This window comes from Oenanthe melanoleuca, chromosome 4, assembly GCF_029582105.1.
Source record: "Oenanthe melanoleuca isolate GR-GAL-2019-014 chromosome 4, OMel1.0, whole genome shotgun sequence".
In the NCBI taxonomy this organism is placed as follows: domain Eukaryota; kingdom Metazoa; phylum Chordata; class Aves; order Passeriformes; family Muscicapidae; genus Oenanthe; species Oenanthe melanoleuca.
Window position 1 is genome coordinate 24071021 of NC_079337.1, and position 19554 is coordinate 24090574.

Consider the following 19554-nt stretch of genomic DNA (forward strand, 5'->3'; position numbering starts at 1 on the left):
GTGAAATCTGCCTGACACTGCATTCAAACTAAATAAAACTGGAAAAAGCCAACACTTCTCTACTTTTGTCCTATTATTAGATGAATTAGATTAGGCAAATGTCTTTCCTACACAACTCAATTATGTGTTCTGATAAGCAGTCACACATCTGACCTCCATAAAATATCCTTTCTGAAGGCCAACCTGCTACTCTCACTGAAAGCAGTGGTAGGTACCCAGTTAACTTTAGCAAGATTGGCTCGTCCATAACCAAGTTGGTTCTCAAAATAAAAACCTTCTCTCCTGGCTTATGTTTATCTTCAAATTTTTTACCTGTTGCAGTTATGTGATTTAGGTAAGTGGTTCAAGCTTCTTCTCTGATGTCTATTAGGACTAGATTAATGTTTTTAGGAGTTGTTTTCGATCAAATTTGTCTAATGTAAACGTTGAGTGCTGCAGCACTTCTGCGTGACAGCTGTAGTTTGAGATGCAACAACTACATGGTGTATTTTCAGCCACAGGACAGGGCTGTAGAAAAAGGAACAGGATGTACACAGACTTCCTTCCTCACCATTCCTCTGGCATTACTAAAAAGGGGCAAGATGCAAACCAACTGGTGGAGAGAGAAGACAGGCACTGCCTAGCTGGTAAGACAGGAATGACAACATCCTCGTCTCGGGAGCAGGTATGTGGCACTTTCTCTGGAGTGTCACAGCTGCTCTGCATTCCCCAAGGGAACCTCAGGAGCTGAACATCAAAGGCATAGCTTGGCCCTAGAGGGACATTCACAGCCAAAGGGATACTCTGGTGAACTCTGTCAAGTCTGAGTGTCCCCAAGCTTTAGACTAAGTTGGCAGCCAGCACCATCCAAGTTCTTTCCTAACCTCTCCTAGTTACAGAGAGCCAAGTTACCTTGCTCCAATTTGTCACCCTAGTTTCGCCTTAATGGAAAACAGGCGAGCCACAACAGCCCAATGCCAGTGCAGATAATTAATCCCAGGAATAGAGTATGTAAATACCCCTGTTGCCTTCTGGCAGATAAGGAAACAAAGTCTTAGAAGTTAAATTAACTGCTCACAGACAAATTGGCATTAAACTGGATGTTCAGCACTTTTCTCAATGATTCTGCTTCAGTGAAAGTTATGATAAAAGAAGGAATCACTAATGCTTTTTAAATACACTTACTGTGGCAAACTAAGAGTACAGCTTGAAACAGTAGCTAAATATAGCTTATAACTTGACCTATAATTTGATTTACACAGGTCAATTAACAACAGAAGAAACAACCATGAGTGTAATCATACTGGTGAAGTATGAAATTAAAGCAGCACTCTGTGTCTGCTATATGTTTGAAGTAATAAAACATATATATGCTTTTAGACTTAAATAAGAATCATCATAAGAGCAGAAGAAATTCATAGCATTAAATAGAATTTAAATTATGCAACACTGTATTTAATTAACATAATACTTTTACTCTAATACTATACATTTTCACTTTGACAAGATGTGGAATGAGGACAAAAATTATCAGCATGAAACATTTGGGAACAAATCTTCATGTAACAGAACTGATTTACCTACACTCATTACAGTTAGCAACGTCAGCCTGACCTCACTCCAAAAAACTGAGTTTTGCTTTTGGGGATGGCAAGAAATCAGATTCATTTATATACTACTATTTCTTTTGTGAAGCATAACTGTCAATTTCTTTTAAAAAAACAAACAACAACAAACAAACCAAAACCGAAATCCCCTATAAAGTACAAAATAGGATGGCTTTAAAGGGGGGTGAAAAGTTAATGGCCATGGTTTAATCATAATTCAGTAAATAATATTTTCTAATTAATGATTAAGGTACTGATTCTAAGGACATGAATACAGTTTTTCTATGCATTGTCACTAGGGGCAGCAAAAGGGCTTTTTAAATTTTTTGTTCAAAAAATCAGGTCAAAATTTACTGCTTGCACACCTTTAATTTCCCTTTAATATGGTAAAATTTATAAAAGTTGTGTCTATAATAGAACAAGTGAAGAAATACGTTAATTTTAAAAGAGTGCTTATGTCTATATATGCACACATTTGTATTTAGTTATTTCAGTAAATACACTGCTTCCCTGACTACTTTTGTTGATACTAGGTAATTTTGAAATAGTATGTCAACATAGAAGAGTAGAACTTGCAAAGCAATGATTTCTCTCTACCAGGCAGTAAATAAGTAGAAAATATATTAAAAGTAAACAGGGGAAAGGGTTAATTAGAAAAGAACATTATATCTCTATCTGAACCTAACTGTTTTAACAGCATTCAATGAATGTTTTTAATCTTCAAGTCAATAAAGGTGAACTAAATAAAATAAACTTCTGAGTTCCTGTCTCTTCTAGAACTTAATCGTTCCTGCTTAAGATATTTTAGAGATATTATCAGTTCTGTGCCACCCCAGCCAATAGGAAAATTTACTTAAACATACTGAAAGTAGAAAATTATTTTATGAAAATACTTAAGCATGGCTTCTGGATGGTATCTCATTTCACCTAGACCAAAATCAATATAAAAGCAGCTTCTAGCTAATGATTTATAGCCCTACTAAGCTAGAAATCTCTCATATATCTCAACTAAGGGCTAGAAGATATTTATTATGTCATTTACAGAAGGCTGAGAAAAGACTAAGAATCCCAAAGTCACTAAAGTTGGAAAATATCTCCAAGACCATCAAGTCCAACTTTCAACTGACCCTCCTCCACTAGGCAGGGCACCTGGTCATGAAAGGAGATCAGGTTGGCCAAGAAGGACCTGCCTTTCCTGAATCCATGCTGGCTGAACCCAATCTGCCTGTTGTCCAGTACATGCTGCATGGTCACACCCAAGATGATCTGTTCCACAAATTTTCCTGGCACTGAGGTCAGGCTGACAGCCCTGTAGTTCCCTCCATCCTCCTCTAACCATGCTTGTAGCAGGTGTCACATGGTCACCCTCCAGTCATCTGGTACCCAAAGCTGGCCAGGACTGATGATAAATGATGGAGAGTGCTGGTGAGCTCTTCCCCAGCTCCCTCAGTACCTCCATGTGAACCCACCTGGCCTCAGAGAGCTGTGAGTTTCTAAGGGGCACAGCAGGTCTAACTATTCCCTCCTGGATTGCAGGGGATCTGTTCAGCTCCCTATCCCTGTCTACCAGATCAGGGGGCTGGTTGCCCTTGGGACAACCAGTTTTTCTGTTGAAGACTGAGGCAAAGAAGGCATGAAGTACCTCAGCCATTTCCTCATCCTTGATTACAAAATTCCCCTCCACATCCAGTGAGACATTCCATACTAGCTACTCTGTTCCCAGATATTCACCTCTGAAGACCTATTTCCATTATGTATGACTTTATTGAAGGTATTTTCAAGAAAACCTGAACTTCAAACCAGTTCAGTATATATTCTACATGTCCAATGACTGCAAAAATTTTGAGATAACTGATTATTATTTTTACAATTTTGAAATTATTTCAGAAAGAAGGATCCCTCAAAAATATCAAGGGAGGGGACAGAAAACAATATCTTTGCATCTTGCAAAATCTTCTCACAAATACCTTTCTATTTTCTTTTTAGCAGATTTTGGAAGTTTAAGGTCTCATCTTGACTTGGACAGTCTTTACATTTTATTTTGATTTCTTTTACAAAAATGCCTGGACAAAAGAAATAAGCTTTTCTAAAGAAAAAGGGTGATTTTGAAATTTCAGTCATAGCTTGGAACACTAACAGTTTTTGCTAAGTTAAATGCTTGTTTCAAGCCAGTATGTAAAAATAAAAACCCAAAGAAACCTCAGGCTCCTTACCTGTAAAAGATGAATTAGCATTAAAATGTTCACTGCTCTCAGATATTATATCCAATCTATCTGCAAACTTGTCAAATCCAAATGTTAATGTCATGCCCCAGTTACTTTCAGGTACAATATTTCTCAAAAATAATGTTGTATGCCATTACCTCCAAACCCATTTATTTTACACACGCAGTGATGGAAAACTATGTGCAAAGGTAACCAACCAGGACTAAATGGGTTCAGTTTCATTTGGTGCATGAGTGGCTCACACATAAAAATTCTATTAATTATATTGTAAATCCCCTGGCACAACAGGTTGAGCAGACTCACCCTGAAGACAGTTATCAGAAGAGATAACTGCTGTGCCACAAAACATAAAATGGTCAGAGGCTTCACAGTACTTTTCACTTGTGAAATATGGAGGGGGAAAAAGGAGAAGCTGTAGAACACATTCCAAATAGATTAAGGGAAATCCAGCAACACTGGGCAAGTTTCCCAAGTTTGACCCACATACTTAAAAAGGAGGTATGTTACTACAACCTGCATAGACTAAAGAGTTAGTAAAATTTCAGCTTGTCCACAGGATGCTAGTCACCACTTCTTCCTCTCCATTGCTGACCTTATTGAATTCCTTTTCTGTAATCAAATACAGAATTCAGTCTCAAGTGCCAGCTGCTCCTGCAGATAACAACTTTGTGGTGTCCTTATATATGAATTCCTCAGGTTGGATATTTTCTGCTTTTTATCTGCACTTGATTTACCAAACCCTCAAATAGTCATAACCATGATTTATATGTCTCAGTAAGGACTCTGCTACCTTCCTGTATATGGAGTAAGTCTTGGTGAAGCAGAACACAACAATCTCTGCATGGCAGAGGTCCCACTGCAGTAACACTGACCAAACCTGCATCTTCTTACCAGGCATTGCCAACACTTCCACACCAGGAAGTGGCCTTAACCACTTAATAGTTCTTACATCTCTTCAACATTTTACCAAGATTTCTGCATCATCATTCCCCTGTGTTGATACCACTTTATTTGTTCTCCAGAGTTCAGACCTCTGGGTTTTTCCCTGGAAATGTCTCTGGCAGTCATAATTCCAGATTCTTATCCTCAGCTATGTAATGCTCCTCACAACTGCTCTTCCATACTTGTTACTGCATCCCTCTCTGATTCTTCAATCAAATTTACTCTCCTGTTCATTTGAATCTAAAGCCACAGTAGAGAATGTGAATGCAAGAACTCTAATTCTTCTGCATGTAAGGCCACTTAGTGCACTTACACTCAAGCCTGCCTTAAGCCACCTGAATGGAGCATCCTCTCCTAAGCCACAGGCACTGCACTGCTCTGCACCCCTGCACCTCTCTCCTCACATTGCCTGTGAAGCTCTGTAGCACAGAACCAGACAAAAATATACAGCCCAGAATGCCCTCAGAGAGACACTAAATTTGCTTAGAAATTAAAAAGAAATTTTTACATTATCCAGAACCTTTAGTTTGTGTATTAGTTACCTAGAAAAAAAAGTATGTTGCTCTCGTTGTTACTCTTCACTTTCTTTTTTAACTACTTATTTAAGTAGTTTTCCAACTCTTACTGAGTTTCAACTGAAATAATATTTAAAGCTGTTCACTCTCAGGCTGCTGTCTTTATGATGTGCAGCCTTAGGACACCCTGGTAGTTAACAGAACATCAAAATCAGCTGTAAAAGCATGTTGTGACTTTAGATAATCTTATTGGCTGAAAAAATGTAAAACCCAATTAAAGCAAAGTATATGAAACAAAACAGTAGAATGAAATAAAGCTGCAAATTCAAAATATTTAACATAGTTAACAGAAGAAAATAATCCATGGAACATACAGTTATGGGAAAAATTATAAACATGTAACCAAAGATATTACTATATCATCCGAACAATGTAACCAAGCGTTTTCTAATGAAGCACAGATGTAAAGAAAAGTAAACTAGCACAGCCAATCCATTTGAACTTACACTCCTGTATTCCTCTATTTCTGTTAAAATAAACATGACATTTAGAAATTAAAAGAACCTCCTCATTTCCTAAATTAAACCATGTTCAAACTGTCTGGATTGTAACTACAAGGCGATAATGTCGTTATTACTAAAAATATTTAATACATATATGGCAGGAAAAAAGCTAACACATGCATACATTATAGTTGTTCATAATCCACTAAATATTAGCTACATTTTACATGAAATCCAGAAGTACATTTATTAGAAACCCCCTGGCCCTCTGCATTGTGGAAGCCCATGCATGGCATGAAGACATTGCTGGGGAAACGGAACGGTTTGGTTAGGAAAGCCAGCTTTGTACAGCAGAGCAAAATCACTGTGGAACCTGCTTCCACCCACAATGGAAGCTGGGCACTATGGAATCACTCAAATCTTCCTGCCCACGTTCAGTATTACTGTCCTGCAGACACTTCAACATGCAGCAAGAATGCAGCTAATAAGCATAATTAGCTCAGACAGTGTACTTTAATTTAGTTTTGCACTAAAGGCTAATTGCCTACTCAGCGAAGGGGAAGTGGAACATTTTTTTTAAGATGCTTACCCGAGGGCCCTGATCACCTTGATCTCCCTGCAAAGTGGAAAGATGAGATGATAGGTTTAACACAGCATCTGTGTGCTACCCAGCTCCCTTACATCATCTAACATTTCACTGCATCAATACAAACGTTCTCTCGAGTTCATGCTGGGAGGGCTTTCCAGTCACCTTGTAACAATCACCCAAACATCAACTCACCTTCTCGCCTTTTGGACCAGGAGGGCCCTGAAAGAAACAAAGGCAAAGATTATTTACTGATACTGATGAAGTCCTGGGACACAGCAAGAAACAGGCCTGTGCCAATCTGCAATTTCTTCCCAACAAAGTAATTCCTTCTAATTTTTAACTCCAAATGCCAGTGCTACTCCAGAGATGGCTTCTTCACTGTACTAATAATAGGAACTGCACACTATTTCTTGAATAGTTTGCTAACACTTGTGTGTTTAATCAGTCTACTTAGACAAACAAAACTTTGCCTGAAATGGCAAAATATCTATGGATTTCACTTAGGGACAATAGTTTATCTTCTATCAGATAACAAAAGTTTTCTTAGACTGTAAAAGTTCTTTGCAACTGCACTTAATAAATTCAAGTATATATAAATCTGTCCTGTATTTTGGCTCCCTCCTTGTCTTAGATTGCCAAAGAAAAATGGATTCAAAATTCTAAAAGTAGGGTTTTCATTCCTTTCTTTGGCAATACTGATGTTTAGTCTCAAGAAGATTGTTTAGGCAAAATGAGCTCTTTGTGTAGTGTGACTTTCCAGTAGTATTACTTTTTGTTACTTACCACCCAACAAACAGTAAGGTGACAGAATCACAAATAGGAAGTCCTTTCCTATTTCATTTTTATTGAGCACTTCCAAAAAGCTAGTAGCAGGTTTCTAACCCACCAGTTTTTCAGGTTAGTATCTTGTGAATAAAAATGCTGTCAGTCTGCAAAACTCTTACACAGTGCAGACTCTGCCTCTAGCTTTCTGAAAGATATGCAGGTGTTTCAACATAAAGAAGGACCTGAGATCCATATGAAAGCAGCTGTAAACAGAGAAGGAGCCATTCAAGCCAGCATGGCTCACTGTGATAACACGGAGTGTGGGGCAGTGTGGGTGTGTTTGTCAGGGTGTATGCAGATTGTCACTAACAACACTGGTAAAAATTCACGTGGTTCACATAAATGCAGTGGAATGGAGGTCAGTCTGCTGTGTATTTAAGATGTGATCAACCAGAGGCAACCCTTTGAGAATCCCCGTTGGAGCCAATTTTCTGCTTAGTTTTAAGGGCTTCTGATGCATGCCAGAGAAGAGCATCTGCTGCTAAATCTTTCAAGGAAATAAAGCATATGCCTCTCCTTCCATGGCCTGCCATCTCTTCTGTCTGCTGCAGAGGACACAGAAACAAGTCTGCCTCTTGATGTCCCCTTGTCTCCTTCAGGAAGGAGAGTGCTTGCTGCCAGCTGAGTGGAAGCTATCTGCCCAATTAACTATGACCCCTGCCTACTCTGTGTCACCCTGCAAGCACTTGGCCTCTTTAAAAACAAATTAAACAAAACAATTTAATGAATAGACACAACCTGACTGCACCTTTAAGGTCTCACCATACATACATACATACATACATACATACATATATATATATATATATATATTCACATGTTCACATAAATGCATACTGAATACTAAGTGCAGCACTGGCTCTGAATATCTTACTGGCTGCAAAGTGCAAATAGCATCTGCTACAGTCAGAATCCTATTTCTTGGGCCTTAGGCATGAAATTATAGAGAGCATGACATGACTGAGACTGTAAACAGATGTTGTCTGCAGGAGCTGGTTTTTCATTTAGATGCTCAGTGCTGATCTTATGCCCAAGAGTGGCCCTGCTTCTGATGAGTTTTGGCTCATAACTTTTCTTAAGCTGCTTGCCACAGCTCTGCCTGTTGGTAGAACTACAAGAGGAGAGATCACATCAGGTGCTTGAATTAAGCTGGCTCACTGGAACAGAAACAAGTTAGAGCTCTCATGAGGGGCTCAGCCACCAGATCTGCAGGGCACTGCACTGTCTCCCTGGTACAACTGCTGGCAATGTGTTCAGACACCTCAAGGGCACAAGTGGCCCCTTCCCCTACCCTGCCTATTCTCCTCTGCTGAGACTTCTCTGAAAGTACAGCCTATACCCAAACATGCTTTTTAACAAGACTGAATCATATCTCTCTTTTTGTTTTTTTTCCTCCTGTTTCTGTGCATTATTTTCTGAAAATGACCTGTGCACATCATAATCAGCATTTGTTTTGGTATTTTATTGTTTGGTGTTTTCTCTCCCTGAGTGGCACACACTGTCATCTCTATTGAGTCACCCTTCCAGCATAGAAATTTTTCATAAAAGTCTTCATAAACATCTGACAATTTTATTGTACCAGGAGTTAAAAACAGCTCTGCAAAGGCCCAAAAAAACACTGACAGTGTGAACATTCTCACAAGTCTCTTCAGTTGTATCTGCAATGCTTTTGCTTTCCACAAGTCTTGAAAAACAAACAAACAACTGCAAATAAAAATGGCTCTTCTGGATGCAAGTGAAGAGAACCAGTGGGGTTTCATCAAAATAAAAATTAATGGAATACTTTCATGGCTTGTTCATCCATCTCTGGCTTTCCCCCCACTGTTTTAATTGTCCTCTATTGTTTTTGCAATTTTAAACAGAAAATTCCTATCCTCAGCCTTTGACATCTTCTTTCCATTTGTGCTGAGAAATTCTCCCAAGATTTTTACTGCAGAGTTTGTTAGTGTGTGTACACTGAGTGGAGGCAGGGAGGAAGAAAAATCGGAGGGAAAGTTGGGTTTGTGGGGGTGGAGTGTGATTAGGAGACAGATTTGTTTAAAGGAGGGCAAGGTTTCTTCTGTTTAAGGGTACAGACACAAAGCACAGAGTGAGTAAAATAACACCAGTTTTGTAGGCCACTGCATGGACTTGCTGCTTTTTTCCCAGGGAGACTTCTGTGCTTTCGTTTATGAGATGGCAGAGATCAAGCCACGAGCTGCTGAACAAATGTGAAAGCATTTTGTGTAAGTTACATGAAATGTCTGAGGTCAGAGCATTTCTGAAATAACTTTACAGTGTTTTCACTGGAAACAGAGGCTCTTTTCTCAAAGGGTAATTAGCTACTCCAGACTACTATACATTTCCAAGGAGAGTTTATAGCCTGTTTCACATAAGCAAGGCCTTGTAAATCTCAAACACATGCAAAATCTGCATTCATAATTAGGCAAGAAATACTACTGTTTTTAAAACAAGGTCTCCTAAAAAGACTGAAAGGCCTCCAGGCACCTGCCAGCCAAGAACAAAGCTGAAATTAGGGTCAAATCCAAAAACCAGCCATATTCAGGATGACTGACAGGTGACCCCCTCCCCCTTTTTTTTCCTATCAAAATCCCATTTCTATACACTGATGAAATTTTACATTACTATAAATACGTGTACAGGAATAGAAAGGCAAGAGAATGCAATACTAGAAAACAGGAGACTGATCCTTGCAGTCTTCATCAGGCAACATTCCCTTAGAATTAACTGAGTGTGATCAGCATGATTTTTTTCACACAGCTGAAATTTTATAATTCACTCCCTGAAAGATGCTAATTTTGTATTCCACTCTTGAGGCCATTGCCACCTATATAGTTTTGCAAAAGTTACATCCAGAGACCTCTTTAAAAAGCCAGTAGTTGACTTATATTGGTTTTACAAACATTCACAATTATCAAAATTCTCTTACAGATATAGTCTCTCCACATACCTATTGCTACAGATCTGTCCTTAGCCATAACACAGGAAGTTCTGCTGCAAAACTCACCCAAAAGGCTACAAGCCTTGATGGGATAGCAGAACTGAAAATAGTAAAGAGATTCTCAGTACAAAGGAACAGCAATGTTGGAGGGTCTGTAAAAAGCCCCAGTCAGTACAGAGGAGTGCAGATTTTTCCTGACTTTCAGACAGCCCATATGATGCTGCTGCAAGAAGGACCAGCCAGTCTCCAGCACAAGGTGGGACAACCAACCAACCAACAGAATCAGTGAACTGTGACAGTCCCAGGTCCCATTGGGATCTTCCACCCTCACAGCTCCTAAGGAACTTGATGTCAAACTTGACAGCTCCCATCAGGCAGAGCTGCCACACAAGACAGAGGTGATTATAACCTCTCAGACACAGTCACTGCTTTCCTACATTCCCACCACAGCAGCCATGGGCTAAGGCAAGCTGGCAGCTGGAGGACTGAATGCAGTTTGCAAGGTTTTTTGAGGGGTGTGCAGTGCAGCCATCCCCACCAGCAGCTGCAGCACCACAGAGACCCTGGCAGCCTAAGGCAACAGCAGCCTAGCAGAAATGAACAGAAAAGTGAATCAGCTATTCCAATGTCACCCAGACAAACAGGGAAACAATTTGCCAGCTTAGTTTAATCATGTTTTCACAATTAAATAGCATCTCATACATTGCATAAATTATTTCTATACTGCAGATTACTTTAAGGCAAAAAGGTGGCTTTAGCATGTAACAACAAAATAATCAGATACAAAAGCTGAACTTTCTTTGAAACTTGACTCATGACTTCGATAAATTACAAGAATCTGACTGGAACAACAGTCCCCAGTCTATCCTCTAATGGCTGCAAAATATTAGGATCAGATATGCTGAATGATAGGAGGTTACACAGAGCATTATGGAACACCACTGTGTTTCATAACTATTTCAAAGTTCCTACACTCATTTCAGTCTTGTGTCCACTATGCAAACCCTGAACTACTGGGACAATGTGGTTTTGGCATCTGCTGAGCTTGGCCATGTTTTCAGCCAGTGTTTACATATGCTAGTTTACAATGCCAACATTTCACCCTGTAACTATTTTACAAATACTCAGAAGAATTTTCAGTGAATCTGAAAAGTTTCTACAGATGAAGTGCCTTCTTTTTTACATATGTTACTCTTCTCCTGTAATATGACTGACTTAAGATGAAAACTTCAACCAACCATGTCTCAAAAGACTCTTACTAGTATCTCATTTCCTCCCTGTATATTCTAAAGTTTTTTGTTAAAAGTCCTAAGGCAGAGCAAAAAAAACCTGAATTTTTGACACAATAATTGTGACTGCCTTAAACAACACTATGTAAATGATTTAAGCTGAGAAACATAAAAGTGATTTATGTAGCAATCTAGATAAACAGCTCCATTAACATTCACAACAAGCAAATTATAAATGACTCCTGCTGTAAATTCATACAAATGTATTGAGAAGTCAGTGATTTATAGCAATATATAAATCAGACAAGTTTACAAACTACAGGCAGGAGAACACAGTCTACCCAAAATGTGTCAAGAAACCATTTAGACTGTAATTTAGACATTAATTTCTCATGCAGTGTTCTTGCTGAGGTTGGGATGGGGTGGGTTTTTTTTTAACTTATAATGCTGCTCACAAAAACCACCAGCTCACATTAGAAGCTGCTAACTCACTAATCCAGGACTCAGGCAAAAGCACAAGGCCCAATATCCCAAGCAATAATCTGCTAAAGGGGATCTCCTCTCCCTTTCTCTGACATTCTTTCTTTGATTAACCAGTAAGACAGTCGTCTTCTCTTTGCTTTTCCCTCCCTTCCACAGACAAACATAATGCTTTTTTTGAAAGCCTACAAAACAAAGCAAACAGTCCTACAAAGATTCTGTGGTACAGAGGATATGTGACTATGTACCCATTGCCTGAGCACAATAAAACAAGGATCAGCTCTACTATTTCTAGAAATTAATCTAAGTCAACATTATGATTTGAATCTGCTAAGTTTCTTGTGAGTCAAGTAGCTGCTATATGTGACAGTGAGACCAATTATATGGCAGCAGAAAAAACTGGCACAATCTTAAAGAAAGGAAAAAGGCTTCTGGCAAAGTGAAAAGCCTTCTGACTTTCACTTACTGCTCAATGCACTGTAATCCATGCATTTCCTAAATCTCAGCCCTCATGCCTTGTCCTTAATACACCTTTCTATTCTCCTTCTTGTCAGATAAACACAAATTCACTGATGATGTTAGATATTTGATGCAATACTGTAAAAAAAAAAACAAAAACCAAAAACAAACCAACCAACCAAACAAAACCTAAAAAAAAACCAAACAAACAAACAAAAAAAAACCACAAAGGAAATTCCACTCTTGTAAACCAGTAAAACAAGACATAAAAAAATACAGACAAGAAAACCTAATACTGCTCTATCTTTCATGTTATAAGAAAACAATCAGAGCTTCTTATTTCAATAACAGGAAGGAAGGAAGATTGTGAGGAAGATACAAACACAATCTTTGTTACTTCAAAATCAGAGAAACACACAAATTTTTGGCTGGCACTCAGAACTACAGGAAGACATAATAAAATGCAACCGATGTGGGCCCTACAGAATCAAAATTCAGAAAGGAGACTAAACAGGGAGCTTTTTACTCTTACTGTTACATTTGTTATTTCTGCTGCAGTCTCAGGATTTTTTGGAGTTCAATCTATAATTTTTAGCAATATTTTTAATAACAACATAGTATCAGCTTCACTGTTCAATATTCAGTTTATAAAACATTTCAAAAATGAGGCAGTTTTGATACAGACTGGTTGAGGCTTCTCACTCTTCCACCCATCCTCCAGCAGATCCCTGTCTCATTAGATGTCCACCTGAAACTTGATAAAGCATCAGATGCTGTCTCAGAATCACCAAACAGTTTGGGTTGGGAGGGTTTAAAGGTCATTTAATCCATCCCCCCTGTGGTGAGCAGGAGCTTCTTCAATTTGACCAGTGTGCTGGTCAGTAAGCTCAGGTTGGATAGGCAACTTAAGTGTTTCCAGGGATGAGACATCCACCATCTCTCTGGGAACCTCTACCCTCCTCATTGTAAAAAAAAAAATTCTTCTCTCTGTATCTAGTCTCAATCTACCCACTTTTAGTTTAAAACCAGTAACCCTTGAACTATCATAACAGGCCTGCTAAGAAGGGCAGCATGACCAGGATTAACTCCTCATCCTCCAGTATCTCAGACAGGCTGTTCTGCTCTCCTACACTTTCACAGAGCCTCCTACTTCTTTCCTCTTCCCTTAGTCCCACTTGATCCTGTACTGAATGACTATACAGCAGATTTTTGGTTTTTATCCCTTCTCCAATAGGAATATACATACTTCCATGTGTGTGTGTGTGTGTGTGAGCATCTGGTGGTGGAACTTAAAAAACAATACTGCATTTCTATATCAGCATTCACTCAATAATGAAAAGTTGATATATAGCATGATAGCTATGGAATAAACAAGAATGAGTGTCCTGCCAATAGAAGAAAATATTTAGGTCATGGCACTCTTCATAAGATTTAATAGTTTGTAACATTAAATAAAAGAAAGTGTAGTTGATTTAGTCTTGTACCTTTTTTTAACAAGTATTCACTATGCTCAACAGCAATGATGCCACACAAATTCAGTTAATTAGAGATCTATAAAAATAATGCAGGAAGACAAGAATTAAAGGCTGCTTTCAAATTTTACAACAACAAGAAGAAGAGTGCAAAGATTTTTAAACATTGATTGCTTCACCTTTTCTTTAGAAGAACTGCATTATTTTTGTGTCAAAGTATTGAAACAGGAAAAATTTTATAGCTCTGAACACTTTTTATTTCTACAGACTTCATGTCGTTTATTTTGCATTGAACATTCAAAGGGATATGAAACAAATGAGAAAAAGTAACTAGCACTCCTTAAACTCCTGATTATCTCCATTTATGTAAGTAACAGTGCCATAGCATCACTCCAGAGGAGTTTTCTGCACTAGTGAGAACTGCACCCATAAGCAGCCAGCAAGCAGAATGTACAAACACAGAGCTATTTTACCCAAAAATACTCATATACTTCTGGCACCTTGGTCTAAGCAGATACTTTGGGCATTGATGCCTTGAATCTAATCAAAGCATTCTACTTTATGGAAGCAATTAATATGTCCCCAAATCAAATAAGAATTTGAAGGGAAAAAAATTATAAAAGAAAGACCAATATAGTAGAGTGAAATTTAGAGCTTATAAAACTGCATTGGGATTATAAAATTACATTCTGGCTTTCTTTCTTAACACAATAGAAACTGAAAAGTAAAGAATACATATTTTGCCAATCAAACTCATGAAATCCTTCTCCCAGATTTTTGAGATAAAAAAATTCACTTTCCTCATTTAATCTTTTTTTCTCTGACTTCAGAGTTTCAGAGAGTTTCAGAGAGTTTCAGAGCAATGGAGATTCACCACTGCCACTCACTCCACATAGAAGTACCTGTGGTTATCAAAATACATCTTCCATGGTCCCTAGCCTTTGGATATCTCAACTTTGCTCTCTGCATTACTACTGTGTGATGAAATAGCATCCAAATATCTACCAGGCAGATCCTCCCTTGGCCAGCAGCTAGTCTAGGAGATTCATGTACTTCATTAACAGATGCTGCACAGAGTCCAGCTCTACAAAAAATGCAGCAACTACACAGAAACAGATGACTGAAATTCCAAAGAAAACCTCTCTGTTCATCTATTTGAAATAAGGGCTAGTTTCAAAACCAGGCTGGTTTTTGAAGAATTTTGGCCTGTACCTGCTATCATATCAAGGCAAATTTATAAAGGTTGAACTTGTGTAAACAAGCAAGCCTGCACAGATCACAAGGTTATCTGAACAAGGTTTTGCAGATAACATGTATTTGCTGTATTTTAACACTAAACCTATTTTCAGCAAGAGGATTTTAACATGGACTTTGAAATAAGGAAGCGGCCAATTCCATTCTTCCATTTGCTGTGGTGACTCCACACTGCTTCAGTAGCAATGTTCTGAGTTTCAATCAGTATTTCAAAGGCAAGGCATACTGTCTATACACTGTTTTTTCTTTTCCAAATTTTGCTACTCAGTACAGGAGATACTTTTTCTCATTCAGGGTACTAGAATGTCAAAGAAGGATTTAGATATTCCTTTAATGTTGTCTGTAAATGCTACTCTAAAATGCCACTGTGAAAGATGTTAGATTACTTAAATCATGAATGGCTAAAATAAAATGGCAGTAAAATAGTAGTAAAAACTCATAGCCATATAAAAAAATAGCACCAGAGGTAGAAAGACTTCTGAGATACCCACAGATTAAGAGCAATGGAATTATTTCAGAAACTAGGTAACTTTTTAAACTCCAGAGTATGCTAATGCTTGGGAAGAAGCAAAACATGATACAAAATAGGATATAAAATAATATTTATGTTATAGTAAGATAAACAAATGTCAGTACAAGAACTAAATATTTTATTTATTGTCACCAATTCCCTTATCTGCAAAGAGGAAAACTACAGTGACATATTTCATAGAGCTATTTTGAGAATTTCAGATTTGGGAAGTTTGGGATGGAACAGCAGGTAAATGCAGATGCATTTTTGTATCAACTACAAACATACACATACTTTTATATGCAGACATATATAAAAGTGAGATGATTGAATATAATTTTGTAACCTATAAGGTTGGAAGCATTTTTATACAGGAAGCAATTTAAGACAACATAAAGTTTATTAAAATCAAAATTGTTTTTTCCTCAAGACTAAGAGTATGAACTACAAAATTCAGAACATCTTCAGAGGAAATTAAACACATATGTATACTTATACTTAAATGGATATTCATTCTTTTTGGCAAATGATCACTAGCAGACATACTGGGCAATATAGCTGGATTGTATTTCTGAAAATATGTGATTCTCTTACATGTTTCTCAGTAGTTCACAGCTCTTGAATATTACTGATAGATCTCAGTAAAAACTATATTAGGAAATCTTACAGTATTGTAGGGACACACAAAGCATTTTTGGAATTGGCAATCTGGATTGAAGCTCACAAACAGAGTGGACACTTCCATGCCATGCTCATTAGGAACATTACTGGCAGTACACAAAATACTCCAATGGAAGTAACTGCTGCATTTTCTGCCTTTTTCTTCCTTCTCAAAACTTGACTCATCCTTAAAGGAAAGAATACCATATCAGCACAGCTCTTCATGCCAGCATCAATTCAATATAAAAAAACCTAAATCATTTCTACCAACACATAAAGTAAAATTTCAGTTCACAGGAGTGCCACTTTATAAAGGGAAATGTAAATTCTGAAGGTTTCCTCTACCAGCATGAGATCCAAATCTCCCAGGTCTGCTCAAGTTTATAGGACTTTCAAGCATTTAGCACAAAACATCACCAGTCTCTGAACTGATAACGGCTTTCAAAGGAACTCTGATATTTTGAAAACCTTGTGAGAGACATGTCTCAGACATCACAGAATTATCTACAAGTCACAATAAGCTTGATGAAATATGCATTTTTATAACTCCTAATTCATTTATTTTTTTTAAGTTAGTGAAACTACTGGGATCTGCAACAAATTGAACTGGAATTCAAAGCTAAAATACAGCATGAAGATCACTAAAAACAATAAGCCAGCATGAGTTTAATATCAAATTAAAAACATGTGCAGCAGGATAGTAAAATACTATATAATATTCCTGAACACAGTGCAATATGTTGCTTTGACATAATCCCTAATAGAACACAGAACACACTAGTGTATTTCTGCCATATGTAGAATAAGAGGAAGAAAATATGAAGGTCATTTGATAAAGAAGTGATTTAGGAATACAGAAATATTTCAGAGTCCTTAATTATATTTTGACAACCCTTTGTAATGTCATAATGGAACCACAATACTAAGTTTGCAATTGCTTTTTTGTACTCATATGTACTCTGTTAAGCTAAGCAATGCTTTACCAAATTAAGTCTTGCAAGTAATTTTTGCTTCACAGTTTCTCACTTGCTGTTAGAAGATCTACTATGCCCTGGTGACAGCTGGAACTTCTAAATGAATAGATGGAATGCTAATGTGTGATTCCCCATCACATTTATTCTGGCATATGTGACCAGTGAATCAGATCTTAATGTTTATTTTATAAAAACAAACCCAATTCTTTTAAAAAATTAATGATGCCACCATGAAGAAAAGCTGGTAACATCCTACAAATAAAAAGCTCTTGTGCATATTTTCTTTTAGAGTTTAAAACAGAGTTTAAAATATCTTTATTGTCTAATTTTAGGGCTTGTTTCTTCAGACTAAGAGTATCATAAATTGTTGCTATGTGAACTATGAAATGAGGAGATCAACTTGCAGAAGTTTTGGGTCAAACTGTTCTGAAAGCCCATCTTCCAAGCTTTCTTTATCTATTGCATACAGCTACTCCCAAAGGAGATCTTCAGATTCTGTAAAAGAATCCACCTTCATAGGAGAGAATTTATTTTACAGCACATGCAGAACTGATGAATTATGTTGCACAAAGAGCCCTTTTCATAGAATTATGTGCAATTAATATTCTTATTTTTCCATTTGTAGAAAATCAAAACCTAGGCTGAATCAGTAATTGCAAAATTAACAGAATTCAAGTTTGATACTTTCTGAATCAAGCACAAAAATAATAAATAAATAATCTGTTCCAGGAAATGCTGTGGAACATCTGAATATCTTGCCATTTCAACACCAGACAGTTACAGAATCTGTAACTCAAAAGCTTTCCTACCAAAGTAAAAGAACGCAGTAGCACAGCTGGGGTAGGAGTCTGGCCCCCTCTTGGTGTCTGACAGAGCCTGTTGAGCAGAGCTCTAAAAAGCCTAATTATCCCCAACTAAGTTCCCTTAGCAGGGTACTGTAGAGAAGTCATCAATCTGCCATTAGAGACTTCTCTGCCATTCCTGACAAAAGGGTGGGAAAAGACAGCTAAAAAACTGTTGAAAGCAGAGCATAGTATCAAATTGTACAAGAATTTTGTTTGTTGATGATTGGAACTTTTACTCTTCTCTGTCTTTTTAAATTATGTGTGGTGCTCCCTTAGTCTTGGTAAAACAGACAGCTCAGAACAATTTGCACCCTAAATCTCCAATTCTGTGCTCTCTTCTCTACAGGGCAAAGAATCCTCTTACTTGCACTAATACTGTCAGCTTAGCCAAGAAAAAACCATTTAATATTCACAGCTCTTCTGGTTTACAATGTGCATAAGTCTACCAGGGGAAACTGAAGTGCTTTAAATTTGAAAGTGTCATAAACACTTACAAAGACAGTAAATGAAGTTTTGAGCATGATTTCTCCTCTTAACATTCTCTGATGTGGCTCATTTTAGCAACTAACACAAAATGAAAAGTCATGAAAATGGCATTTGTTTCTTCTTGTTCACAAATCAATATGTGCTGCTTCCTAAATAGGTCTCACAATTTCAACAGTGTTCACAAATGCTATTAGCATTTAAGAAAGGAGAATGGCATCTAATCTAAAGTTCTGCCTGCTTAAACACATATGAAACTCAATACAAGCTTATTTGCGATGCCCTCAGATTAATTTCTGATCTCATGATTTACAGTAAATTGTTCTTAGCAGCAAAGGCATCAAGGATTTATCTTTGTTATTTGTACAAAGAAGTAAGAAACAGACTTTTAAAAGCCTACTACCTAATGTTAAACTAATGGTTGAAGTTTGACAGCAAAATCTGACTTGCAACTTTTAACTCAAAAGCAGATTACCATTTGTATAATCAAACTGAGTCATACAATTCTTCAGCTGGATGGATCAGAAGTTTGAAAAGGAGCATAGGGTATGAGTTTTTATGAGAAGTATCCCTCAAGATTGTTCTCAACAGTGAGAACAGCTGATTGCCTGGGTACAACCACTGGGATTCTCCCAGCAGCAGTAACTTTACTGCACTGTGCATCTGGAAGTGAACAATTTCTTCAGTCTTAGGCTGATTTTGTTCCTCATAAGTGTATTTCCTGCCTCCTTCTCCCTCTCTCCATGCAAGTAAAGAGTTTTGAGGCATTTGTGAGTGCAAACTGGCAGAAAAAAAAAAGGAAAAAAAGAAACATGTCCAACTCTAACCATGTGAGAGGTAGAGACCACTCTGCAGCACTGGCCCAGAGGGCATTTTGTACCTTGTCTGTAGCTTAAAAAGCCAAGAAAACACATACACCATCACTTGATGTCACCAACTGCCCCAATAATGAATGGCATGCATTGAGAGCAATACCTAGCAGGTTGTGGGATGCAGATGGCTATCCAAACTACCAAAACTGAAAGGGAAGCTCAGCTGGAATTAAAACACATTTTATTTAT

At 37.6% G+C, this 19554-nt stretch overlaps 1 protein-coding gene across 1 annotated transcript in view; it reads right to left on the reverse strand.

Moving 5' to 3' along the window:
- COL25A1 (collagen type XXV alpha 1 chain) overlaps positions 1 to 19554 on the reverse strand; it is a 295524-nt gene that overhangs the window by 93702 nt on the left and 182268 nt on the right. Inside the window, exons 8-9 of the mRNA XM_056489411.1 lie at positions 6553 to 6579; positions 6361 to 6387 (exon numbers count right to left, since the gene is read on the reverse strand). Of these exons, the coding sequence (XP_056345386.1) occupies positions 6361 to 6387; positions 6553 to 6579 (54 nt within the window). The remainder of the gene's footprint in view (positions 1 to 6360; positions 6388 to 6552; positions 6580 to 19554) is intronic.